Raw genomic sequence first — 24,037 nt, 5'->3', positions numbered from 1 at the left:
TGCTGACCCAGGCCAGCTGCTGGCCTCGCTGGCCACCCGGGCACACTCTGGCTCGTTCAGCTGCTGTGGATATTGACCAAGGAATGTGGAAAATAGGCCATGGCAAAGCAAAGCTGCTCAGCACTACATCAGACAGACCCTGACAGCATTTTTGACAAACAGTTGTTTGAATCTCTTCTCTTGAACCCTTTCCTGCCATCTCAGAGTGAGGCACCGAGGAATTCAAGTCCTTCAGCTGCCTGTTGCACTCAGTCTCATCAGCTGGTTTGCAACAACAGTCAATCAGCTGGCACTCAGGAGGCAGCAACAGAGGCTGCTTGGCTTTCACTCAGTCCTGCTGTGGCAGTGCTCAGAGAACTGCTGGGCAGTGGAATGGTCACAGCATGAACAGAACTCTCCTCTGAATTCCTTTTCCAAGAGAATTGTCTCTGGCTTTCAGCCCCCCTGCCGCTGAAGAGATGCTCCTCACTGACACCACGGGAAGGCACTGGATTACTTTTATCCCCACTGTGATCAGTCCTGTATGCTGCAGACAGTGGGATCGAGGCACCACCAGCAGGCCTGCAGGTGACACCACGCTGAGTGCTGCTGTGGATACGTCAGAGGGACAGGATGGCATCCAGAGGGACCTGGACAGGTGACAGAGGTGGGCACAGGGAACCTCATGAGGTTCAAGGAGAGCAAGTGCAGGGTCCTGCACCTGAGCAGAAACAACCCTCACTGTCAATACAGTTTGGAGCAGGAGGTGATAGAAAGTAGCCCTGAGGAAAGGGACCTGGGGGTGCTGTTGGGTGAGGAGCTGGGCAGAAGCAGACAGCATGAGCTTCCAGCACAGAAGGCAAACCACATCCTGGGCTGCATCCAAAGCAGAGTGGGCAGAGATGGAGAGAGGGGATCCTGCCCCTCTGCTCTGCTCTGGGGACACTTCACCTGCAGGACTGGGTCCAGCTCTGGAGCCCTCGGTACAGCAATTACATGGAGCTGATGGAGTGGCTCCAGAGAAGGCCATGAACATGATCAGGGGGCTGGAGGACCTCTACTGGGAGGGAGGGCTGAAGGAGTGGCAGACCTAATAATGCCCTTCCAGTACCTAAAGGGGCTACAGGCAGGCTGCAGAGGGACTGTTTGCAAAGGCCTGCAGGGACAGGACGAGGGCAGTGGTTTGAAATGGGAGCAGAGCAGATTGAGGCTGGATGTGAGGAACAAGTTCTGCAGCAGGAGCCTGCTGGAACACTGCAACAGGCTGCCCAGGGAGGTGATTGAGGCCCCATGCCTGGAGATATTCAAGGTGACGCTCACAGGGCTCTGGGCAACCTGATCTAGTTGAGAGTGTCCCTGCTGACTGCAGGGGCTTGGCCTGGTTGAGCTTTGCAGGTCCCTTCCAGCCCAGCCCATTGGATGATTCCACGACACAAATGCATCCTACCCAAACACATCCATTTCATATGCTGGGTTTGTACATCTTAACAGATACTAGTCCAAGGTAAGCAGAAGGAAAGCAGCTGCTGCATCTGAAGAGTTTAAATGTTTGGTCTCTGTCACCTGAGGGAAGCAATGCTATGGTTATGAATTTGCTCTGCACAGGGCTTTCAGTAAGCACAGGAACAGAAGATACTGAGCTGAACACAAGGGGGAATGGATGCAGTTGTATGAATGCATCAGAAAGAGGGACACTGGAGGATGACTTCATACAGATGAAAGCCTGTGTGCAGCTCTAGCTCTTTATCCATGTCTGTGCACCCAATCTTCTTGCCCTGAAGGGCACAGAAGGCACAAACCCAGTGCCTACTTCTTTGCTGTCTGAAGTCTGGGCCAGACTTGAGTGTTATGTATCTAATGAGATGAAAAGATCCAAAGAGAGACCAGAACTAACCCTAGAAATAGAACACACAGAGCAAAGAGTTACAGAGCCACAGAATGGGAGGGGTTAGAAGGGACCTCTGGAGACAATCCACTCCAGCCCCCCTGCCAAAGCAGGGTCACCCAGGGCAGGTCACACAGCAACATGTCCAGGGGGGTCTTGAATGATTCCAGACATGAAGACTCTAACACCTCCCTGGGCAGCCTGCTCCAGTGCACCCTCAAAGCAGTTCCTCCTCATGGTTAGATGCAACTTCTTATGTTCAACTTTGTGCCAGTTGCCCCTTGGCCTGTCACTGGGCACCACTGGGCACAGCCTGGTTCCATCCTCCTGACACCCTCCCTGTAAGTACTGATCAGCACTGATGAGCTCCCCTCAGGCTGCTCTTCTCCAGGTTAACAGCCCCAGGGCTCTCAGCCCTTCCCCATCAGAGATGTTGCAGTCCCCTCAGCAGTTTTGTAGGCCTTTGCTGTGCTCTCTCCAGCAAGCCTCTGTCCTTGAACTGGGGAGCTCAGAACTGGACACAGCACTCCAGGTGAGGCTGCACCAGGGCAGAGTAAAGGGGCAGGAGAGCCTCCCTTGACCTGCTGGCCACGCTCTGCTGGATGCACCCCAGGGCACCCTTGGCCTCCTTGGCCACCAGGGCACGTTGCTGGCTGCTGCCCATCCTGCTGCCCACCAGCACTGCCAGGTCCTTTTCCCCAGGGCTGCTCTCCAGCAGCTCAGTCCCCAGCCTGTACTGGTCCATGAGGTTGCTCTGCCCCAGCTCCAGGACTCGGCACTTGTCCTGGTTGGATTCCATTGGATTTCTCCAGCCTGGCCAGGTCACACTGGGTGGCAGCACAGCCTGAGGGGTGTCAGCCTCTGCTCCCAGTTTGCTATCATCAGCAAACTGGTTGTGGGACCACTCTGTCCCTTCATCCAGATCAGTGATCAATATATTGAATATGGTTGGAGCCAGGATGGACCCCTGAGGACAGCACTAGCCACAGGCCTCCAGCTTGACTGCCACACTGCCCACAGCTCCCTGCAGCTGCAGACTACCCTGGCTTTTCTGTGCCACAGCACAGCTCTGCGTGGCAGCTGCAGGCTGGGAAGCATGGGAGTGACATGAATGAGGGCAGAGGGGAAACCACTGCTGAGCCTGCAGCAGCAGGCTTTGGCAATATGCTCCAGAGCAGCATTCACTGTCTTCAGCAGAGCCCACAGACATCTGCAGCAGGAAATTTCTCTGCAGATCCCTGCTAGCCCCACAGGCTGTGCTCTCAGGAGCTAAAACTGGACATGACAGTGACAATCATGTTGAAGCTTCACTCTCAAAGTACAGCTCAGCTCATTATTTTAAGCAAACAAACCAGCAAGCCATCAGAGTGTCCTCCTTCAGACCTCCCACCTCATGGCAGCTGGCACATGTCACCTCAAAACTCAGAGGACCATGGGATACTGAATGAGTTGAGTTTCTCAATGTGAACTCCTTCATCTGAGTGATCAGCCCCAGCTTCACAGATTGCATTGGGTCATCATGTTCAACTCCCCTGCAGGCAGCAGGGACACCTCCAACTACAGCAGGCTGCTCTAGTTGCCTAGAAGCCTGATCTTCAGTGTGTCCGGGGATGGGGCCTCAATCACCTCCCTGGGCAACCTGTGCCAGTGCCTCCCCACCCTCACTGTGCAGAACTTCCTCCTGATGTCCAACCTAACTTTGGTTCCAAACCACTGCTCTCAGCCTATCCCCACAGCCCCTTCTGAACAGTCCCTTGCCAGCCTTCCTGTAGGTCCCCTTCTGATACTGAAGTACAGCTCTAAGGTCTCCCTGCAGCCTTCTCTTCTCCAGGATGATCAGCCCCAACTCTCTCAGCCTGTCTTCACAGGAGAGGTGCTTCAGCCTTTTGATATCTTTGTGCCCTCCTCTGGACCCTCCAGCTGCCTCAGCCCTCCCTCACAGCAGAGGTTCTCCAGCCCCCTGATCATTTTTGTGGCCTCCTCTGGACCCACTCCATCAGATCCAGGTCTCCCTTGTGTTGAGGACCCTACATCTGGCCCCAGCCCTGCAGGTGAGGTGTCCCCAGAGCAGAGCAGAGGGGCAGGATCCCCTCTCTCCATCTCTGCCCAGGCTGCTCTTGGCCTTCAGTGCTGCCAGTGCCCATTGCTGTCTCCTTCCCAGCTTCTCACCCACCCCCAAGTCCTCTTCTGCCGGGTTGCTCTCAATCTCACCATCCCCCAGCCACCAGTGGACACTCTTGGGTAGTCCTCTGCCCATCAAAGGGATCATTATGTAAATCTCCTTAGGCCAGCTAGGCCTGCAGCATTCAGTATCTCCTTAAACACTTTCAGCATCCTTTCATGAAGAGTTTTGTAGCCTTGTTTCAAAGAGAATTTGTTTACAGCCATTGCAGTAAAATGTGATTATACAGACCTGAAAGAAAGCTGCTTCAGCCTGCAAGCTGTGATAAGGTTCTTCTGTGTGGCTGGTAAATGGAAGTTCCTAGATGAGACTTCCCCTGTGCTACCTCTGAGGGAGAAAATCTTCCAAGAATTCTGCTTCTTCTTTCACTCTTCTTTCTCTGCACTGCTTTGCGTTTGTTTGCAACACTCTACTCAAGCTAAATAAAGGCAGCCCTAAGTGCAGACAGAAACAATAGCAGCAATTAGCACTTGAAAAGTGCTTGACACGTTTAAAGGATTAAGTATTTAACGGCAAGCCCTCAAAACAGCCCTCGAGCCCAGCCAGCACTCCCATCCAGCATGAGGAGAAGCTTCTTTGCTGTGAGGGTGCTGGAGGCCTGGAGCAGGCTGCCCAGAGAGGCTGTGGAGTCTCCTTCTGCGGACACTTCCAAGCCCCACCTGGATGTGTTGCTGTGTGACCTGCCCTGGGTGACCCTGCTCTGGCAGGGGGGTTGGACTCACTGACCTCTGGAGGTCCCTTCCAACCCTCACCATTCTGTGACTCCGATTCTGTGACTCTGAACTGCAGCACAGGGAGGAAGCTACCAAAAGGCAGAAACCAAGCTGCTACCAAAGCCCTGCACGGAGTCTTGCAAGCACTAACTGCTAACAGCAGGAGTTATGTAAAGCTGGACCAAACAGCTGGAATTCAGAGCCAGCTCTAACTGTCCAGCAGCACCTTTGGATCAGGCAGAGCACTTGTTTTATGGCACAAGAATGAAACAAACCAGATCTTGAAAAGCAGCTGAAAACCAGCAGCTCAGGCAGCAGGAATAGCCAGGTCTAACCTACCTTGTCCCCAAGTGAAGTTTTGGGAACTATGAAAACAACCAGAGTGTGCTTAGGCAAAGTGGAGCCCAATGCATCACCCAGGTGTGCTTCTGTCTGTGTTAGCTGCAGCCCAATGCATCACCCAGGTGTGCTTCTGTCTGTGTGAGCTGCAGCCCAATGCATCACCCAGGTGTGCTTCTGTCTGTGTTAGCTGCAGCCCAATGCATCACCCAGGTGTGCTTCTGTCTGTGTTAGCTGCAGCCCAATGCATCACCCAGGTGTGCTTCTGTCTGTGTTAGCTGCAGCCCAATGCATCACCCAGGTGTGCTTCTGTCTGTGTTAGCTGCAGCCCAATGCATCACCCAGGTGTGCTTCTATCTGTTAGCTGCAGCCCAATGCATCACCGAGGTGTGCTTCTGTCTGTGTTAGCTGCAGCCCAATGCATCACCCAGGTGTGCTTCTGTCTGTGTTAGCTGCAGCCCAATGCATCACCCAGGTGTGCTTCTGTCTGTGTTAGCTGCAGCCCAATGCATCACCCAGGTGTGCTTCTGTCTGTGTGAGCTGCAGCCCAATGCATCACCCAGGTGTGCTTCTGTCTGTGTGAGCTGCAGCCCAATGCATCACCCAGGTGTGCTTCTGTCTGTGTTAGCTGCAGCCCAATGCATCACCCAGGTGTGTTTCTGTCTGTGTTAGCTGCAGCCCAATGCATCACCCAGGTGTGCTTCTGTCTGTGTTAGCTGCAGCCCAATGCATCACCCAGGTGTGCTTCTATCTGTTACCTGCAGCCCAATGCATCACCGAGGTGTGCTTCTGTCTGTGTTAGCTGCAGCCCAATGCATCACCCAGGTGTGCTTCTGTCTGTGTGAGCTGCAGCCCAATGCATCACCCAGGTGTGCTTCTGTCTGTGTTAGCTGCAGCCCAATGCATCACCCAGGTGTGCTTCTGTCTGTGTTAGCTGCAGCCCAATGCATCACCCAGGTGTGCTTCTATCTGTTAGCTGCAGCCCAATGCATCACCCAGGTGTGCTTCTGTCTGTGTGAGCTGCAGCCCAATGCATCACCCAGGTGTGCTTCTGTCTGTGTGAGCTGCAGCCCAATGCATCACCCAGGTGTGCTTCTGTCTGTGTGAGCTGCAGCCCAATGCATCACCCAGGTGTGCTTCTGTCTGTTAGCTGCAGCCCAATGCATCACCCAGGTGTGCTTCTGTCTGTTAGCTGCAGCCCAATGCATCACCCAGGTGTGCTTCTATCTGTTAGCTGCAGCCCAATGCATCACCCAGGTGTGCTTCTGTCTGTGTGAGCTGCAGCCCAATGCATCACCCAGGTGTGCTTCTGTCTGTGTTAGCTGCAGCCCAATGCATCACCCAGGTGTGCTTCTGTCAGTGTGAGCTGCAGCCCAATGCATCACCCAGGTGTGCTTCTGTCTGTGTGAGCTGCAGCCCAATGCATCACCCAGGTGTGCTTCTGTCTGTGTGAGCTGCAGCCCAATGCATCACCCAGGTGTGCTTCTGTCTGTGTTAGCTGCAGCCCAATGCATCACCCAGGTGTGCTTCTGTCTGTGTGAGCTGCAGCCCAATGCATCACCCAGGTGTGCTTCTGTCTGTGTGAGCTGCAGCCCAATGCATCACCCAGGTGTGCTTCTGTCTGTTAGCTGCAGCCCAATGCATCACCCAGGTGTGCTTCTGTCTGTGTTAGCTGCAGCCCAATGCATCACCCAGGTGTGCTTCTGTCTGTGTTAGCTGCAGCCCAATGCATCACCCAGGTGTGCTTCTGTCTGTGATAGCTGCAGCCCAATGCATCACCCAGGTGTGCTTCTGTCTGTGTTAGCTGCAGCCCAATGCATCACCCAGGTGTGCTTCTGTCTGTGATAGCTGCAGCCCAATACATCACCCAGGTGTGCTTCTGTCTGTGATAGCTGCAGCCCAATGCATCACCCAGGTGTGCTTCTGTCTGTGTGAGCTGCAGCCCAATGCATCACCCAGGTGTGCTTCTGTCTGTGTTAGCTGCAGCCCAATGCATCACCCAGGTGTGCTTCTGTCTGTGTTAGCTGCAGCCCAATGCATCACCCAGGTGTGCTTCTGTCTGTTAGCTGCAGCCCAATACATCACCCAGGTGTGCTTCTGTCTGTGTTAGCTGCAGCCCAATGCATCACCCAGGTGTGCTTCTGTCTGTGTGAGCTGCAGCCCAATGCATCACCCAGGTGTGCTTCTGTCTGTTAGCTGCAGCCCAATGCATCACCCAGGTGTGCTTCTGTCTGTGTTAGCTGCAGCCCAATGCATCACCCAGGTGTGCTTCTGTCTGTGTTAGCTGCAGCCCAATGCATCACCCAGGTGTGCTTCTGTCTGTGTGAGCTGCAGCCCAATGCATCACCCAGGTGTGCTTCTGTCTGTGTGAGCTGCAGCCCAATGCATCACCCAGGTGTGCTTCTGTCTGTGATAGCTGCAGCCCAATGCATCACCCAGGTGTGCTTCTGTCTGTGTTAGCTGCAGCCCAATGCATCACCCAGGTGTGCTTCTGTCTGTGTGAGCTGCAGCCCAATGCATCACCCAGGTGTGCTTCTGTCTGTGATAGCTGCAGCCCAATGCATCACCCAGGTGTGCTTCTGTCTGTGATAGCTGCAGCCCAATGCATCACCCAGGTGTGCTTCTGTCTGTGTTAGCTGCAGCCCAATGCATCACCCAGGTGTGCTTCTGTCTGTGTTAGCTGCAGCCCAATGCATCACCCAGGTGTGCTTCTGTCTGTGATAGCTGTAGCCTTCCACCAAAATCAGCTCTGCCAGGAGAGGTGCCTGGATCAGACCTTCTCCTTTTATTTTGTGCATCATAGAATTACAGAATCACAGATTGGCAGCAGTTGGAAAGGACCTCCAGGTCCAAGCCCCTGCCAGAGCAGGGGCACCCAGGGCAGGGCACACAGCAACATATCCAGGTGGGGCTTGAAAGTCTCCACAGAAGGAGACTCCACAACCTCTCTGGGCAGCCTGCTCCAGGCCTCCAGCACCCTCACACCAAACAAGTTTCTCCTCATGCTGAGGTGGCACCTCCTGGGTTCCAGCTGGTACCTGTTGTTCCTTGTCCTGTCACTATCAAAAAGAGCCTGGAACCTTCTTGCCCCCCAGCCCTCAGCTATTTGTAGCCATTGCTCAGATCCCCTCTCAGCCTTCTCTCCAGGCTACCCAGCCCCAGGGCTCTCAGCCTCTCATCTCACAGCTGTGCCAGGCCCTTCAGCAGCCTCATAGCCTCCCTTGGACTCCCTCCAGCAGACTCCTGTTCCCCTTGATCCCGGGAGTCCATCAGACCATTAACAGTGCTGCAGAATTTGGAGATGGACACAGCACCTTCATACAATCTTCATCTTCTTGAGATATCTCAGTTCTCCACTCTGTATCTTCTTAACAAAGGGAACTTTTCATCTTTTCAAGACTTCCTTCTCCTTAAGGACATCAACTCATAAACTCCAGAGGTTTTCAGCTTCAAGATTCCTTATTCCTTATGGATGAAGTCAGGGATTTGTTTAGAAATGCCCACAGGAGACAAGACTGCAGTGAAAAGATTCCTGTTGTGCCAGCTGGGATGGCAGCAGCCCGGGAAGCAGTCCCTGCTCCAAGGTCAGAAATATTTCCATCACCAAGGCTGGCACACTTCAGTGTGGGCAATGGTAGCTCCAGGGAATAATTTGCTTGTTGGAATGATTTCTGCTCACTTGTTGGGTTTTGTACAAACATTTAATTGCCAGAAATATGGAGGATGTTGCAAGGTGTAGGAGAGCAAACTTCTCAAAGCATTTCACTGCAGAGGTCTCTCTGCAGGTTTCTCCCATTCCCATTGTAGGAGGATCCACACAAGAAGAGACATTTTCTCAAGCAGGTCAAAGTTAAGGCTTTGCTTGATGAAGACTTATTAAGACTGCTCACATTCTTGTTGAGATGGAGCTATACTGCTCACTGATGCCATGCAGGCAGGATCGCAGAGTCACAGGGTGGTCTGGGTTGGCAGGGACCTCCAAAGGTCATCCTGTCCAACCCCCCTGCAGTCAGCAGGGACAGCAGAAAAAAGCCTAAGACTTCACATGAGCTTGAAGTAAGCATTTCAGTATCCTGTGTCCTCCAACACCACACCCAACCTTTGCCACGACTGCAGAAAGACAGTAACAATCCTCAAAACACAAAAGCCAGGCTGTAGCAGTACTAAGAAAGACAAATCTAAACTGATCTCCAAACTCCACAGCCTGATCCCTGCTATGGACTCCAGACTCGCCTCTAACACGACATACACAAGCATCGGCTCAGGTAGGACAGGAGAAAACCAGCAACTCATCTAAAAACCTTACCTGTGGATGCATTACTGCCTGACCACAGCTCACAGAGTACTTCTGGTTGGCAGAGCCCTCCAAGCTCATCCAGTCCAACCCTCATCCAGCACTGCAGGGCCAATGCCAAACCATGTCCCTGAGCACCAGCTCCACACTGCTGGCACACCCCCAGGGATGGGCACTGCAGCTCTGCCCTGGGCAGCCTGTGACAAGGTTTGAGAACCCTTCCAGTGCAGAGATATTTCCTGAGCTCCAGCCTGAGCCTCCCCTGGGGCAGCTTGGAACCACTGCCTCTGCTCCTGGCCCTTGCCACCAAGCAGCAGAGGCTGCCCCCTCCTCCTCCAACCTCCCTGCAGGCAGCTGCAGACAGCAATGAGCTCTGCCCTCAGCCTCCTCTTCTGCACCGGCACACCCCCAGCTCCCTCAGCCCCTCCTCACTCCCAGCTGCTCCAGGCCCTTCTCCAGCCTCACTGCCCTGCTCTGCACAGGCTGCAGCCCCTCAGTGTCCTTCCTGCAGTGAGGGGCCCAGAGCTGAGCACAGCACTGGAGGGGTGGCCTGGGCAGTGCTGAGCACAGGGGCATGGGCACCTCCTGTCCCTGCTGCCCACCCTGCTTCTGACCCAAGCCAGGATGCCAGTGGCTTTCTTGGCATGGCACCTTCTCATGACATCTGCTTTCTTAAAGATCTACAGGCACAGGCTTGCTATTTTCAAAGGCACTCCCCACACATCACACAAGACATTCTCACCCTTAAAGGAGTGCCTGCATCTGGGAAAATATCCTCGACATTCCCTAGTTGTTCCATTTCAAGTGTTTGAACTCATGGCTCTAACACCACTAACAGCAGTCCTGAGATCCTCTATTAGCTACTAGGAGCCAACCACCACAGAGAGGTGGCCTGGAGAAGCCACTATCCCAGAGTACAGACCTTCCATGGGCACCACCTGAACTTCCAGCTATGCAGGACTAGTGGCAAAAAAGAGAAGACAAGCCTAGAATGCTAATCACAGGGATAAGAAGGCTGTTCAGACAAAGCTGTGATTTCTGGCACTGCAGTGATCTAGGCAAGGTGTCTGAGCAAGGTTTAGTCATGATGGCCCTTCCCCTGCTGGAGCTGGAACTGGACGTGTTCATGTTTGAGCCCAGAGCACAAGTGAAGCATCACAGGTTATGAGCTGAAGCAAAGATGCTACCCACAAATGCATCTGGGCACTGAAAAGCTTGCCAAGGCTTCTCAAGGGTGGATACCAGCATCTGGTGCTGCCACTTTCCCTGGCAAAACAGGAGCAGGAAAGGCTCAGTTTGGAATGTGACCTTTTGCCAAGCCCAAATAGAACACAAAGTGAAACACTGTGGGTTATAAGCCAAAGCAGAAGTGGAGCCCCCAGACTGCCTGGGGCTATGACATGGTTTCCAAGGCTTCTCAAGGATGGACAACAGCACTTAGGGCTGCCACTTTCCCTGCAGAGCAGGAGCTGGACATGTTCAGTTCTGAATCTGAGCTTTTACTGAGCCTGGACAGAGATCTCTTCCAACCTGGTTGATGCTTTTCTATTGTACTCTATTCTCTTCTATTCTATTCTAAACCACAAAGTCAAACGTTGGGAGTTGTAAGCAAAGGTGGTACTCCAAAATTTCTTAGGGGTATGAAAGAGGTTCCAAGACTTTCCAAGGCTGGGCAGCAGCATTCTGTGCTGGGGCCTTGCCTGGTGGAGCTGGGCATTTCCAGTTTTGACCAGGGCTTTGTATTACAGAGCCCGGATAGAACACAGCGTGAAGCACCCCCGCATTTCTCAGGGCTATGGAATAGTTGCCAAGGGACTGTAAGGATGGGCAGCAGCATTCACCTCCATGGAAGTCTGAACAGCTCTTCTGGAATCTGTGGTAGCAGTAAAATTCTCTGTGCAGAATGCAGTCCCAGTAAGGTGACAGCTCTGGGACCCAGGCAGCTCCCGGGCTGCAGTCAGCACCCATTAGCAGTCACCCAGGCTGCTTTACACCAACAGAGAGAGGAGCAGCTCTGGGCACTGGCACAGCTCACTTACCTGAAACAATCATATTAGGACAAGAAGCAGAGCTGGATTCTGGGGTGGACAGTTGCAGATAAACTTTGGCTGCCAGCAAGCAGCACTGCAGAGTGTTCTGGAGAGCCAGAGGTGAAGAGATCCCTGCCAGGCTCCAGGGACATCACTCTAAGACTTGTTTGACACACATGTCACCAAAATGGCTCTCCAGGCACACAGCTTACAGACACAGCTGATACAGAATGAACATGAAGCTGTACTCACCCAAAACTATAGAGGACTCACAGTAGTAGTACCCATTGGGTTGCTTTTTTTTAACCATAGAGCAAAGATCCAGGCGGTGCAGGACTTCCTCTCCAAAGTAAAGGCTTTTAAACTCTTCATACAGCCTGGAGTCAATCCTCTTCACCTTTAAATAGCAACACAAAATTCAATTAGCTGTTCTGCTGGCAGGCTGACGTCTCAAATTCAGCTCCTATGCAATCAGAGGGATACTTAGGATGGAAAAAATCTTCAGGGTGCAAAAGTAATGTGGAAACAATCATGTGCTGAATATTCTGCTTCAGTTAAGCATTCTGCTGCAGAACCACATCACTGAATCAGAGAAGCAGAAGGGGTTGGCTTGGGAAGGACCTCAAAGCTCATCCAGTTCCAGCCCCCTGCCATGGGCAGGGACACCTCCCACCAGCACAGGTTGTTCAGCCTGGCCTTGAACACCTCCAGGCAGGGGCATCCACAGCCTCCCTGGGCAGCCTGTGCCAGTGTCTCACCACTCTCACTCTCGAGAATTTCTTCCTCATCTCCACTCTTACTCTCCCCTCTCCCAGCTCAAAGCCATTGTCCCTCATCTTATCACTCACAGCCCTTGTCAAAAGTCCCTCCCCAGCTCTCCTGGAGTCCCTTCAGGTACTGAAAGGCTGCTCTGAGGTCTGCCTGGAGCCTTCTCTTCTCCAGGCTGCACAACCCTAACTCTCCCAGCACATACCCATAGGGAGGTTCTCCAGCCTCTGATCCTCTTTATGGTCTCCTCTGGAACCTCTCCAGCAGCTCCAGGTCCTTCTTGTGCTGGGTTCCCAGAGCTGGAGGCAGTGCTGCAGGTGAGGGCTGAGCAGAGCAGAGCAGAGAGGCAGAATCCCCTCCCTGTGCTGCTGCTCTCCCTGCTCTGGCTGCAGCCAGCACACAGCTGGCTCTGGGCTGCCAGCAACCAGTGCTGGCTCCTGGACACTTTGGCACCAACTGACACCCCGAAGGCCTTCTCTGCAAGGCTGCTCTTGAGTCATATCCCTCCCAGCCTGGATTTAGGCTTGGGAATGCCCCTAGCCTGGTGCAGGACCTTGCACTTGGCCAAGGAAATGAAAGTGCCATGATACCTGTTCTCTACCCCTTCCTCTTCAGTCCTGTACAAAACAACACACAGTGCTGCACCTGCCTTGGATTTGCTCCTATCTCAGTGCATCTAAAGTCCTGCACTGAGGTCTAATCTCAGTATCATTATGGAGTTCTGCATTTACAGAGTGGGACACAGCAAATGTTCCGTTTGCAGAAATCCTCTTTTCAGTTGTTATTTAAGGGTTTAGGGCTCCTCACTCCACCACATTTTCACTAAAAATAGATGCCCTCTGCAGAAATCCATTAGCTTCTCCCTCACTCTACCTCAGAACAATGTTGTTCCCCTTTTAAGAATCATTACTGCATGCTAAGGGATGGTAGGAGTGAGCACTGCCCTGAGCATCTCCAGCCTAGGGCTCCCACTGCCTGTCTGCCCGAGCCTGGCCCCATGCCCTGGGGCCTGAGCGGCTCTGCTGCTGCAGCTCTCACACCCCAGAGACACAGACACACGTGCCCAGAGGGCACGGACACAGCGCTGCTGCCACAGACAAGGTGCTGCCTTCACCAGCACCCACAGCCATGGCTCCCATGAGACACAAGGATGGGCAGCCCCAGCAGAGGCAGAAGGCCACCAGTGCAGGCGCATGTGACACTCTCCAGGTACCTTTGTGCATCCCCCAAACACTGGCATGGCCTTCTTCTGCCCACCTGGCACCCCTGCCCAGACCCCAGGAACCCTTACCCACCCCATGGGTCTCCCCCTTTGCTGGCTGGTCCAGCCTGAGGTTTGGTGATGAGCACCAGCACCCCTGGGGAAGATCCAGACATGAGCTGTACTGCAGTGTCTGAAGGGGGCCTGCAGGAAGGCCGGGGGGGGCTGCTCAGTGATAGGACGAGAGGCAGTGGCTGGAAACTGCAGCAGGGCAGGGTTAGGTCGGACATCAGGAGGAAGTTCTGCACAGTGAGTGGTGAAGTACTGGAGAAGGATGTCCAGAGAGGTGGTGGAGGCCTCTTCCCTGGAGATACTCAAAGTTGAACTTGGTGGGGCACTGAGCAACCTGCTGTGGCTGGAGGTGTCCCTGCTGTGTGCGGGTGGGTTGGACAAGATGGCCTTCGAGGGCCCCTTCCAACCTGGTGCAATGTGCTCCCAGCAGCCACACACCAGCTCTGTGTCACACAGGACAGGCCCTTCTGACACCCCATCTCTGCTCCCCACCTTTGTCCCCTCTGCACCCTGCCCCTGCACGTCCCAAACCCATTCACACAGACCCCAGGCTCCCAGCCCCTCCGCACTATGTCCCCCATGGCTGCACAGTGCCGGTGGCTCCAGGGCAGCATCGAGCAGTGGCTGAGGAGCATTGCTTCCAGGGCTTGTGTGCTGTGCCTGGCAGCTTTGTGTCTCTCTGCATCTCTTCAATGGCTTCCCCTCTCCCTTGCTGTCCCATCTGACAGGTTCTCGAGCAGACAATCCTACTGAGATAAACATCCCCACAGCTGGCATGGCCTCAGCAGTCCGACTGGCCCGCTTCAGCTCTTGTTACTGCCTCCCAGGTCTGGGTCTCTTCGTGAGCCCAGGGCCTCCTCCTTTTCTAATCCTCTTCTGCAGCTGGCACGCTAAAAGGCACAGACACTGCCTCCTTCCTCACACCCCTGCACCACAGTAACTTATCTGAGCACCACTCACAGAATGACAGATTCACAGAATGGTAGGGGCTGGAAGGGACCTGCAGAGCTCATCCAGTCCAGCTCCTGCCAGAGCAGGGCACCCAGGGCAGGGCACACAGGGACACATCCAGGTGGGGCCTGAAAGCCTCCAGAGAAGGAGACTCCACAGCCTCTCTGGGCAGCCTGCTCCAGGCTCCAGCACCCTCACAACAAGGTTTCTCCTCCTTGTGTCCCAGTTTGTGTCCCCTGCTCCTTGTCCTACCCCAGGACAGCACTGCACAGAGCCTGGCCCCTGCTTCTTACCCCCCAGCCCTCAGCTATTTGTAACCATTGCTCAGATCCCCTCTCAGCCTTCTCCTCTCCAGGCTGCCCAGCCCCAGGGCTCTCAGCCTCTCCTCACACAGCTGTGCCAGGTCCGTGCTCATGCCGTAGCCTGCACTGGGTTCTCCCCAGCAGTTCCCTGTCCCTCCCGAAGCAGGGAGCCCAGGCCGGGATGCAGCACTCCAGGTGCAGTCTCCCCAGAGCAGAGACCATTCGCACATTCCAGTGGTGCCTCACTCACAGTCACTCATCTGCCAGATGGGCTCTACTGATTTGGATTAGTCTAATTAAGAGGTGAAAAGCTACTTGCCACTTCCTACATCTCTGGAACCTACATCTAGCGGCGGACACTGTGTTACGGCTGCACAGACCCCCTGGGAGCCCCAGCGTGGTCCTGCCTCACTGCCCTCACTGACAGCTCCATGCTCTGTGGCCAGATTGGCCCTTACGGACTGCAGCTGACTGAAACGGAATCAGGATTCCTTCCCTCGGCTGGCAGCTCTTTGACACACATTTACACACCAGTCAGTAACAGAAAGACCTTTTCGGCCCAGAGAAGGCACTTGTCGAAACGTGGAGCCTCGAGTACCGGGTGATAAAAGCGGCAGAGATGAGCACCAGCGCTCCGCGCCCCGGTGCGGAACTGGCAGCGGGAGGCTGGAGCCGTTCCGGTACAGCGCGGACCGAACGCCGCTCGGGCCCCGAGCTCCGCCTGCGGAGCGCTGCTGAGGGCCGCGGGGGAGAGCACAGCCGAGCGGGGTTTGCAGTAAGGGAGCAGCGGCCAGGGGCTGCCATAAAGCAGTGTCTGCTCGCTCCTGCGCAGCCCAGGGCCACGGAGCTGGATCCGCGGCGTGGCGGACACCACGCTGGGACGGGCTTGCTCCGGGGGCTTGTTCCAGCCACCTCCTCTCCCGACTCCCAGAGCAGGGCTCAGCACGGGGGCCGGGCAGCGGCTGGCGGACTCCCAAGGGCAGGGAGCTCCCGCACGGGCGGCAGGCTGCGGAGCCCTCTCCACACGCCGGAGACAGCGGCTGGCGGAGCTGCGGCGGGACGCGGCCCGGCTGCTCTGAGGGCACCGTGCGGCGGCAGCCAGAGCGCGGAGGGGAAGGGCAGCAGCACCCAGGAGACAACACAGAGGGTTTAGGACTCCCGAAGAGGCAGCGGCCGTGACGAGCTGCTGGCCGCAGTGAGGAGGGTGAGTAGAGGCAGATAGGATTGGGTCGGTCGAGGGACTTTTGACAAGGGCTGGGAGTGACAGGACGAGGGACAATGGCTGTGAGCTGGGAGAGGGGAGGCTGAGAGTGTAGAGGAGGAAGAGATTCTTCAGAGCAAGGGTGAGGGGACACTGGCACAGGCTGCTCAGGGAGGCTGCGGTGCACAGAAGCACAGAACGAGATCTTTGATCTTCGATCCCATTCTGTGCTCCACAACCTCCCTGGGGGTGTTCAAGGCCAGGCCGGATGAGGCCTTGAGCGACCTGAAGACTGAGCAGGCGCAGTTCCCTCAGCTGCTCCTCACAAGAGTTGTTTGAGGCCCTTCTGCGGCTTGGTTGCTTTTCTTTGGACACACTCCAGCACCTCTGTGTCCTTCGTGTAGTGAGGGCTCTAACACTGAGCAGAGTATGTGAGGTGTGGCCTCACAGTGCTGAGCAGAGGTGAGCAATCATGTGCCTAGACCTGATGGGGACTTGAACAGGTCACACCTGTCCTTAATTCATTGTAGCATCTTTGTTTCTCCAGGGTTGGAAGGGTGTGTGTTAACCTGCTGTTGTCAATGGCAGTTTACTTCTCAGGCCTTTTTGGATGAACTGTGAATAAAAATACCTTTCTCCAACAGGATGAGTGCCACACCAAGCACAAGCGGTGCTGTGCCACCACCACTCGGGCCTGAACAAGAGGAGCAAGAGCACTCTGAGGCACATATGTCTGTCCTGTGGTACGCAGGGCAGCTTGCAATCACTTACTATGACACCGAAGACTGCTCCGTTTACTTCATGCCTGACATACCTGATAATGAAAACCTCCAGCTACTGCACAGAGTGATTGGGGAAGTTAATCCTCAGTGCATAGTGACCAGTGCAAAACAGGATCAGAATATTGCCAGATTCCTGGCCAACCTAACAGCTCCAGCTGGTGATAAAGACCTAGGAAAACCAGAAGTTGTCCTGTTTCCTAACGCAGATTTCGGCCTAGAAGTCAGCAAGCAGCGGATCTTATCTCGGCAGTTTCCATTTATCCCATCTCATATGACTGCAACAGAGAAAATTCTCTACTTGTCCTCAGTCATCCCTTTCGAGAGCCCACTCATGATACGGGCTCTGGGGGCACTCCTGAAGTTCCTGGACAGGAAAAGGGTTGGAGTTGAGCTTGAAGATACTTCCATTGCAGTTCCTATTCTGGCCTTTAAAAAGTTTGTGCTCTCAGAGACTGTGAATATGGACCAAGATGCTTACTGTGTCCTGCAGATCTTCAAAAGTGACATCCACCCTTCTGTCTACAAGCTGTCCAGTGGCTTGAAAGAGGGCTTCAGCTTATACGGGATCTTAAACCGCTGCAGGTGCAAGTGGGGAGAGAAGCTGCTGAGGCTGTGGCTTACACGGCCTACTAGGAACTGGACAGAGCTGAACAAACGACTTGATGTTATCCACTTCTTCCTGCTGGCTCAGAACCATGAGACAGTCCTTACTCTTCAGAGTAGCCTCAGGAATATTAAGAATGTGCCTCTTATCCTGAAAAGAATGACCCTGTCCCACACAAAGGCTGGGGACTGGCAAGCACTCTATAAGACGGTGTGCAGCGCGGTGTGCCTGAGAGACACCTGCCGCTCTCTGCCCAGCACCATTGAACTCTTCCAGACTATCTCACGTGTCTTCACTGATGATCTGCACTACATTGCTAATCTCATCAGCAAAGTGGTGGACTTCGAAGGCAGCGTTTCGGAGAACCGCTTCTCTGTTAGACCCAATGTGGAGCCCACCATCGATGAGAAGAAACGAAAGCTGATGGGACTGTCAGACTTCCTTACAGGAGTGGCACGGAAAGAACTGGAGGCCCTGGACAGTAATATTCCCTCCTGTTCTGTGATCTACATTCCTTTGATTGGGTTTCTGCTCTCCATTCCACGGCTCCCAACTATGGTGGACAAGAGCGACTTTGAAATTGAAAGCCTGGACTTCATGTTCTTGTCCGAGGATAAACTGCACTACAGAAGTGCCAGGACAAAGGAGCTGGACAGCCTGCTGGGTGACTTGCACTGTGAGATCAGAGACCAGGAAGCACTCATTATGCACCAGCTGCAGACAAGGATCTTGGAGAAGTGTGAAGTGCTTAGCAATGTGATTGAGTACACTGCACACCTAGATGTGCTCCTGGCCTTGGCAGAGATGGCGCGGGAGAATGGCTACTGCCGCCCACGCTATACTCACCGCCACGGCTTCCACATCAAGGAAGGAAGACATCCACTCATGGAACTGTGTGCAAGGACTTTTGTGGCCAATCCTGTGAACAGTGGAGAGGCCACCAGACGAATAAAGATCATCACAGGACCCAACTCTTCTGGAAAGAGCGTCTACTTAAAGCAAGTAGGTCTGATAGTATTCATGGCCCTCATCGGCAGTTACGTCCCGGCAGCAGAGGCAGAGATTGGAGTAATTGATGCTATCTACACAAGAATCCACAGCAGGGAATCTGTTTCTGTAGGGCTCTCTACCTTCATGATTGATCTTAACCAGGTTGCCAAGGCAGTAAACAATGCCACAGAGAGGTCTTTGGTACTTATTGATGAGTTTGGTAAAGGTACCAACACGCTGGACGGCCTGTCCCTTCTGGCTGCTGTCCTGAGGTACTGGATCAGTCAAGGAACACAGTGTCCCCAGGTCTTTGTCTCTACTAATTTTCACAGTTTAATGCAGCTAGAACTTCTGCCTGACACACCCCTTCTGGAGTATCTGACCATGGAGACCCACCAGGATGGAGACGAACTAATATTTTTCTATCAGATCAAACAGGGCATGTCCACTGTTAGCCATGCTGCCAACATCGCCGCGTTAGCAGGAATGCCAGCCAAGATCATAGAGAGAGGAGTGGAAGTGTCAGAACTGATCCGCAACGGGAAGGAGATCAAACGCATCGACCACCCCTCGAGAGGCCGCCAGATGGAGAAATGCAAGGCTATGGTGGAGAAGTTTCTTAGCCTGGACCTTGATGATCCTGCCGTGGACTTAGAAGAGTTCATGTGTAACGAGGTGCTGCCCTATGCAGCCTCAGTCCTGTAACGGGCAAAGATCACCCCCACTCTGCCAGCTGAGCAGGAGAGGTTGGTGACTGAAAGAATGCTCACTGTGAGTAATACCTCACACTACATTTAGCTTGTCACAAACTGTCTGCACTTATGCCCTTTCTTCCTCTTGTTTAAGACAAGCACTCTTGTTAGGCACCTCTGCAGCAGCTAACTGTATGAGACACCCAAAGGCCATTTAAGAAACTCTTCCAGCTGTTGGATCAATCCATTGTGTATTTTCTCTGCTGTTAGATCTCCACATTTAAAAAGTACTGTAGAAAAAACACAACACACTTCTGTGCTCTCCTAAGAGTTTGCAAACCAAGAGTTTGCTGTTTTGCACTGTGCCACACTGATCCCTTCAGCCATTCTAGGATCAGAACCAAAGATTCCAAGCCAGTCTGTGCCTCAGGCCACCCTACCAGCAAGCAGCAGCTGTCACAACACAAACCATTGACATAGAGGCTGATAAGTGCAAATCCAGAGGGATGTCTTGAGTTCTGAGGCTTTCCCTGTACCATCATTTCTGTCCTAAGTGGCAGAGACCCCAGAAGTTGTTATACAGTGAATGCTGGAGGGGGGACTGATAAGCACTACTGGTTTGGTCTTACTCGGAATTTACTCATCTCATACAGTACAACTACAGGTATGACAGTGTACCTCTGCCATGTGGGTGCAAATAAAAGCAAAGTAAAAATCTAGGGAACTGAAAACACTCCTAGGGGTGTGAGACAGAAACTCACATGTTCTGTTCTGCTTTTGAGCATGGAGTAAAACCCAACACTGAAGGACTAACGGCAGGACTCCCTTTCACTTCTCATGCAGAGGATCTTCACTGAACGCAGTGTTTGAAGCATAGATATGCAACAAAAAGTCCTTAGCAGATAAAGGAAGCAGGAGACATGATGTGTAAGCACTACAGGAGTAAATAACCTCTCCTGCAAGGAGGTGTCAATGCCTAGGGCTCCCTACCCGAGATGAGAAATCACACTCATCACACTCTCCTGCAAGGAGGTGTCAATGCCTAGGGCTCCCTACCCGAGACAAGAGACATCACAGCACTCATCACAGACTGCCCAGCCTGCTGCAGCTGCTCACAGGATGGCCAATGCAGCCACAGCAAAGACTCTGCCTGTCTTCAGCACCAAGCTGTTCCAGGACGCCAGAATTAATGTCACAGAAACTGAGACACTTACATGAGAAATACATTATTATTATTATCACTATTATTGTTGTTGTTATTATGCTAATTAATATGTTTATGCTTCTATTTAGGTTATGTATTCTAATATATGTATTACATATTCTATATAATAGACCATATTATATACTAATAATAGTAGTAAGACTAGCAAGACAAATTATATTATCATCATCTTATCTGCTATGCCCAGCTGAAGGCAGCAAAAAAGATGAGTATGAGTGCACATCAAAAAGCTTTCAGTTTGAATAGACTGCTCTGGGTTTGATTCTGTGTGGCATTTCCTGCTGTATGATGAAAGAATGACTGTTTATTATTATTGTTGTCACTGCTTTTGTTAATGTCATAGTTACAAATGTAGTTATAATTAGTAGAATAACAAGCAATATAATATTAATAATTAATAGCCCTATTATTACAATTATCCTGATAATTATTACTATTTCTACTGCTGCTTTTATTTTTGTTGTTGCTGCTGCTAATACTGTTACTATTATTATCCCACAAGAAGTACTTTATGTTAGCTCTCTGTGAATTGAGGCTGGTGACAGCATTAAACCCAGGAGCACAAACTGCTGAGCTACTCAGGCCTTTATTTCCCAGTTGAGTTTCAGTGTCACTTAATTCCTGACACTGCTTGCTTATCATGCAAGCATCCTAAGAGTGTCTGCAAAGTATCTGGCACCTTGAAGGTGTCACCACTGAAGCTGACTGGTAACAGAGAACCAGGCCTGGTGTAACACTTGCCAGTGGTATAAATGCACCTGGAGTTTTCCCACTGATACCTTCTGTTTCACAGTGCTACACAGAGCCCTCTAAAGCTACACTCTACAGACAAGCAGCAGATATTCAATATTGAGAAATCAGATTTGAGGCATTTTTTCTTGCCAACCACTGGCCCCATGAAAGATTCTTTGATAGAATGATTTGAGTTGGAAGGGCCCTTAAAGCTCAGCCAGTTCCAAACCCCTGCCATAGGTGGGGACACCTCCCACCAGCCCAGGCTGCTCAAGGCTTCATCCAACCTGGCCTTGAACATCTCCAGGGAGGGAGCATCCACAGCCTCCCCGAGCAACCTGTGCCAGTGTCTCCCCACCCTTCCTATTAAGAATAAACTCCTTACTTGACATACTGCTCACTAATGAAGTAGAAGCCATCAGAGCAATTTAGCTGTCAGTCATCTTCTGCTTAGGAAATCCCTGTCAGTCTTTGTAGCTGTGGCAGCATTAGGTACCACAGGACCTCAAACTGCCACACAGCATCTATCAAGTGTGCTTCATGATACATCTCAGGGGCACAATCATTTCAGTCTGGACAAATGAAAACCAGAGGGGTGGTGACTGAGCTGTGGCAACAAGGCAGGCTGGTGAGGAAAGCAGGAATGGAATCATCACCCTCAGGAGCAGAACTCCAGTTGCTTTGTGCTTCACTAGGTTCTGTGTACAGAAGGTAGTGATGCTAACCTATGCCTGACAGTGAGCTGACAGCACTCCCCAGGTTTGTAACAGATAGGAGCTTGACAGTGGATACTCAGAATGCCACATGCATCATCCAGCACTCTGGAGGGCTAAAGAAGATGATGTGGAATGCCACTGACCTGGTTCTGTCAGCAGCAGTAAATATCAGAGCACAGAAAGTACACATCTGGGCTAACAGTTCATGCTAGGTAGAAAAATGTAAACAAACCAGCCAAAAAAGAACCAAAACCCAAACTGGCAAAGCCTCACCTGGCTGGCTGAGATGTTTTAACCCAAGAGGTACACCACTGACCAGCTGATACCTAATGGAGCTGTGGATTTCTAATATCAGTCTTTCAAAAAACAGCTCTTAGTACAAACAGGAACTGCTGTGAGCTTAGAAACGTCATAGCTGGCATCATGGAATGGTCTGGGTTGGAAGGGACCTCCAAAGCTCATCCAGGCCAACTCCTCTGCACTCAGCAGGGACATCCTCCTGCAACAGCTTGCCCAGGGCCCTGTTGAGCCTCACCTTGAGTATCTCCAGGCATGGGGCCTCAAACACCCCCTGGGCAACCTGTTGCAGTGTTCCAGCAGGCTCCCGGTGCATAACTTGTTCCTCACATCCAGCCTCAGTCTGCTCTGCTCTCATTTCAAACCACTGTTGCTTGTCCTGTCCCTGCAGGCCTTTGCAAACAGTCCCTCTGCAGCCTTCAGCTACTGGAAGGCTGCTCTAAGGTCTCTTTCCCAGGCTGAACAGACCCAACTCTCAGCCTGTCCCCACAGGGGACGTTCTCCAGCCCCCTCATCATCTCCATGGCCTCTTCTGAACCCCCTCCAGCAGGTCCATGTATTTCACCAAAAAAGCAAGCAAAGAGGTGAGAAGTGGCTGCCTGTAGAAAGACTACAGGAGATGTGCTCCAAGGCCTCTCCAACAAAGCCCAGAGTAAATCCAACAGGTTAGCTGCCAGCCTGCCTTGTTCTGCAGAGTCCCAGCTGGATCCCACAGCTTGTCTGCCTCTTCTCTCCTGTACACTAACGGAACAAAGTGACCCAAACAAGCACAACCTACAGCCTCCTAAGCCCTGTGCTTCTGAACAAGTCCTCTGATCCTTTGGGCCCACCTAGTTCCACAAAAGAAACCAGACCATGATATCAAGGAAACACAAGGGCAAGGGCAGAAGAACCACCCCATGGACTAGGATAGGTTGGAGAGCAGCACAGAGGAGAGGGACCTGGGGGCTCTGGTGGGTAGAAGGATGCCCAGGAGCCAGCAATGTGCACAATGGCAGCCTGGGGTGGATTAGAAGGGCTATGGTCAGTAGGTCAGGAGAGGTTCATCTCTCATGAGGGGATCAGGCCAAGTCAGCATGGATTTAGAGGGGCAGGTCCTGCCTGACCAACCTGATCTCCTTCCATGCCAAGATCACCTGGCTCCTGGGTGAGGGAAAGGCTGTGACTGTTGTATTCCCAGACTTTGGGAAGGCCTTTGATACTGTTCCCCACACAGCTCCTGTCGGCTGAGCTTGGCTGAGCACTGTCTGCTACCTAAAGCACTGCTACACAGCAGGGCTCAGAGAGTGGTGCTCAGAGGAGTTCAGTCCAGCTGGGGCTGGGCACCTGTGGTGTTCCTCAGGATCTGTGTGGGGACCACTTCTGTTTGACATCTTTATTGAGGACCCTGATTAAGGCAGAGAGTGTCAGCAGTGAGTCTGCAGATGACACCAAGTGAGGTGGCAGTGTTGATTTGAATGAGGGTAGAGAGGCTCTGCAGAGGGACTTGGATAGGCTTAGACCCATGGGACAGCATTAATGGGATGAGCTTCAACACGGCCAAATGCCAGGCCCTGCACTTGGGGCACAACAACCCCAAGCAACACTGCAGGCTTGGGGCAGTGTGGCCAGAGAGCTGCTGGCAGGAAGGGATCTCGGGGTTGTAATAGACAGGAGCTGAAAATGAGCCAGCAGTGTGCCCAGACACCTGAGTGTGAGCCAGCAGTGTGCCCAGACACCTGAGTGTGAGCCAGCAGAGTGCCCAGGCAGCTGAGTGTGAGCCAGCAGTGTGCCCAGGCAGCTGAGTGTGAGCCAGCAGTGCCCAGACACCTGAGTGTGAGCCAGCAGAGTGCCCAGGCAGCTGAGTGTGAGCCAGCAGTGTGCCCAGGCAGCTGAGTGTGAGCCAGCAGAGTGCCCAGGCAGCTGAGTGTGAGCCAGCAGTGCCCAGGCAGCTGAGTGTGAGCCAGCAGTGTGCCCAGGCAGCTGAGTGTGAGACAGCAGAGTGCCCAGGCAGCTGAGTGTGAGCCAGCAGTGTGCCCAGACAGCTGAGTGTGAGCCAGCAGTGCCCAGGCAGCTGAGGTGAGCCAGCAGTGTGCCCAGGCA

General features: G+C 52.9%; 2 protein-coding genes across 7 annotated transcripts in view; one reads left to right on the top strand and one right to left on the bottom strand.

The window, feature by feature from the left end:
• Positions 1-24,037, bottom strand: part of AKAP7 (A-kinase anchoring protein 7) — a 121,910-nt gene that overhangs the window by 61,201 nt on the left and 36,672 nt on the right. For 4 of the 6 annotated variants that reach the window (XM_064170194.1, XM_064170195.1, XM_064170196.1 and 1 more), the window contains exon 7: positions 11,675-11,819. In XM_064170194.1, the coding sequence (XP_064026264.1) occupies positions 11,675-11,819 (145 nt within the window). Of the gene's footprint in view, positions 1-1,438; positions 1,543-4,277; positions 4,481-11,674; positions 11,820-24,037 lie in introns of those variants that run through there. The other 2 variants (XR_010308173.1, XR_010308174.1) reach the window with 2 other exon arrangements.
• Positions 16,563-19,181, top strand: MSH5 (mutS homolog 5). The gene has a single exon (XM_064170083.1). It carries the CDS (start codon positions 16,563-16,565, stop codon positions 18,996-18,998), a length of 2,436 nt encoding a protein of 811 aa, XP_064026153.1. The 3' UTR covers positions 18,999-19,181.

Source organism: Pogoniulus pusillus, chromosome 33 (genome assembly GCF_015220805.1).
Source record: "Pogoniulus pusillus isolate bPogPus1 chromosome 33, bPogPus1.pri, whole genome shotgun sequence".
NCBI classification, from domain to species: Eukaryota; Metazoa; Chordata; class Aves; order Piciformes; family Lybiidae; genus Pogoniulus; species Pogoniulus pusillus.
This window is presented reverse-complemented; position numbering and strand designations above follow the sequence as displayed.

Bases quoted from the DNA above. Each gene is read 5' to 3' on its own strand.
- MSH5 (XM_064170083.1), top strand. From the start codon at position 16,563: ATGAGTGCCACACCAAGCACAAGCGGTGCTGTGCCACCACCACTCGGG.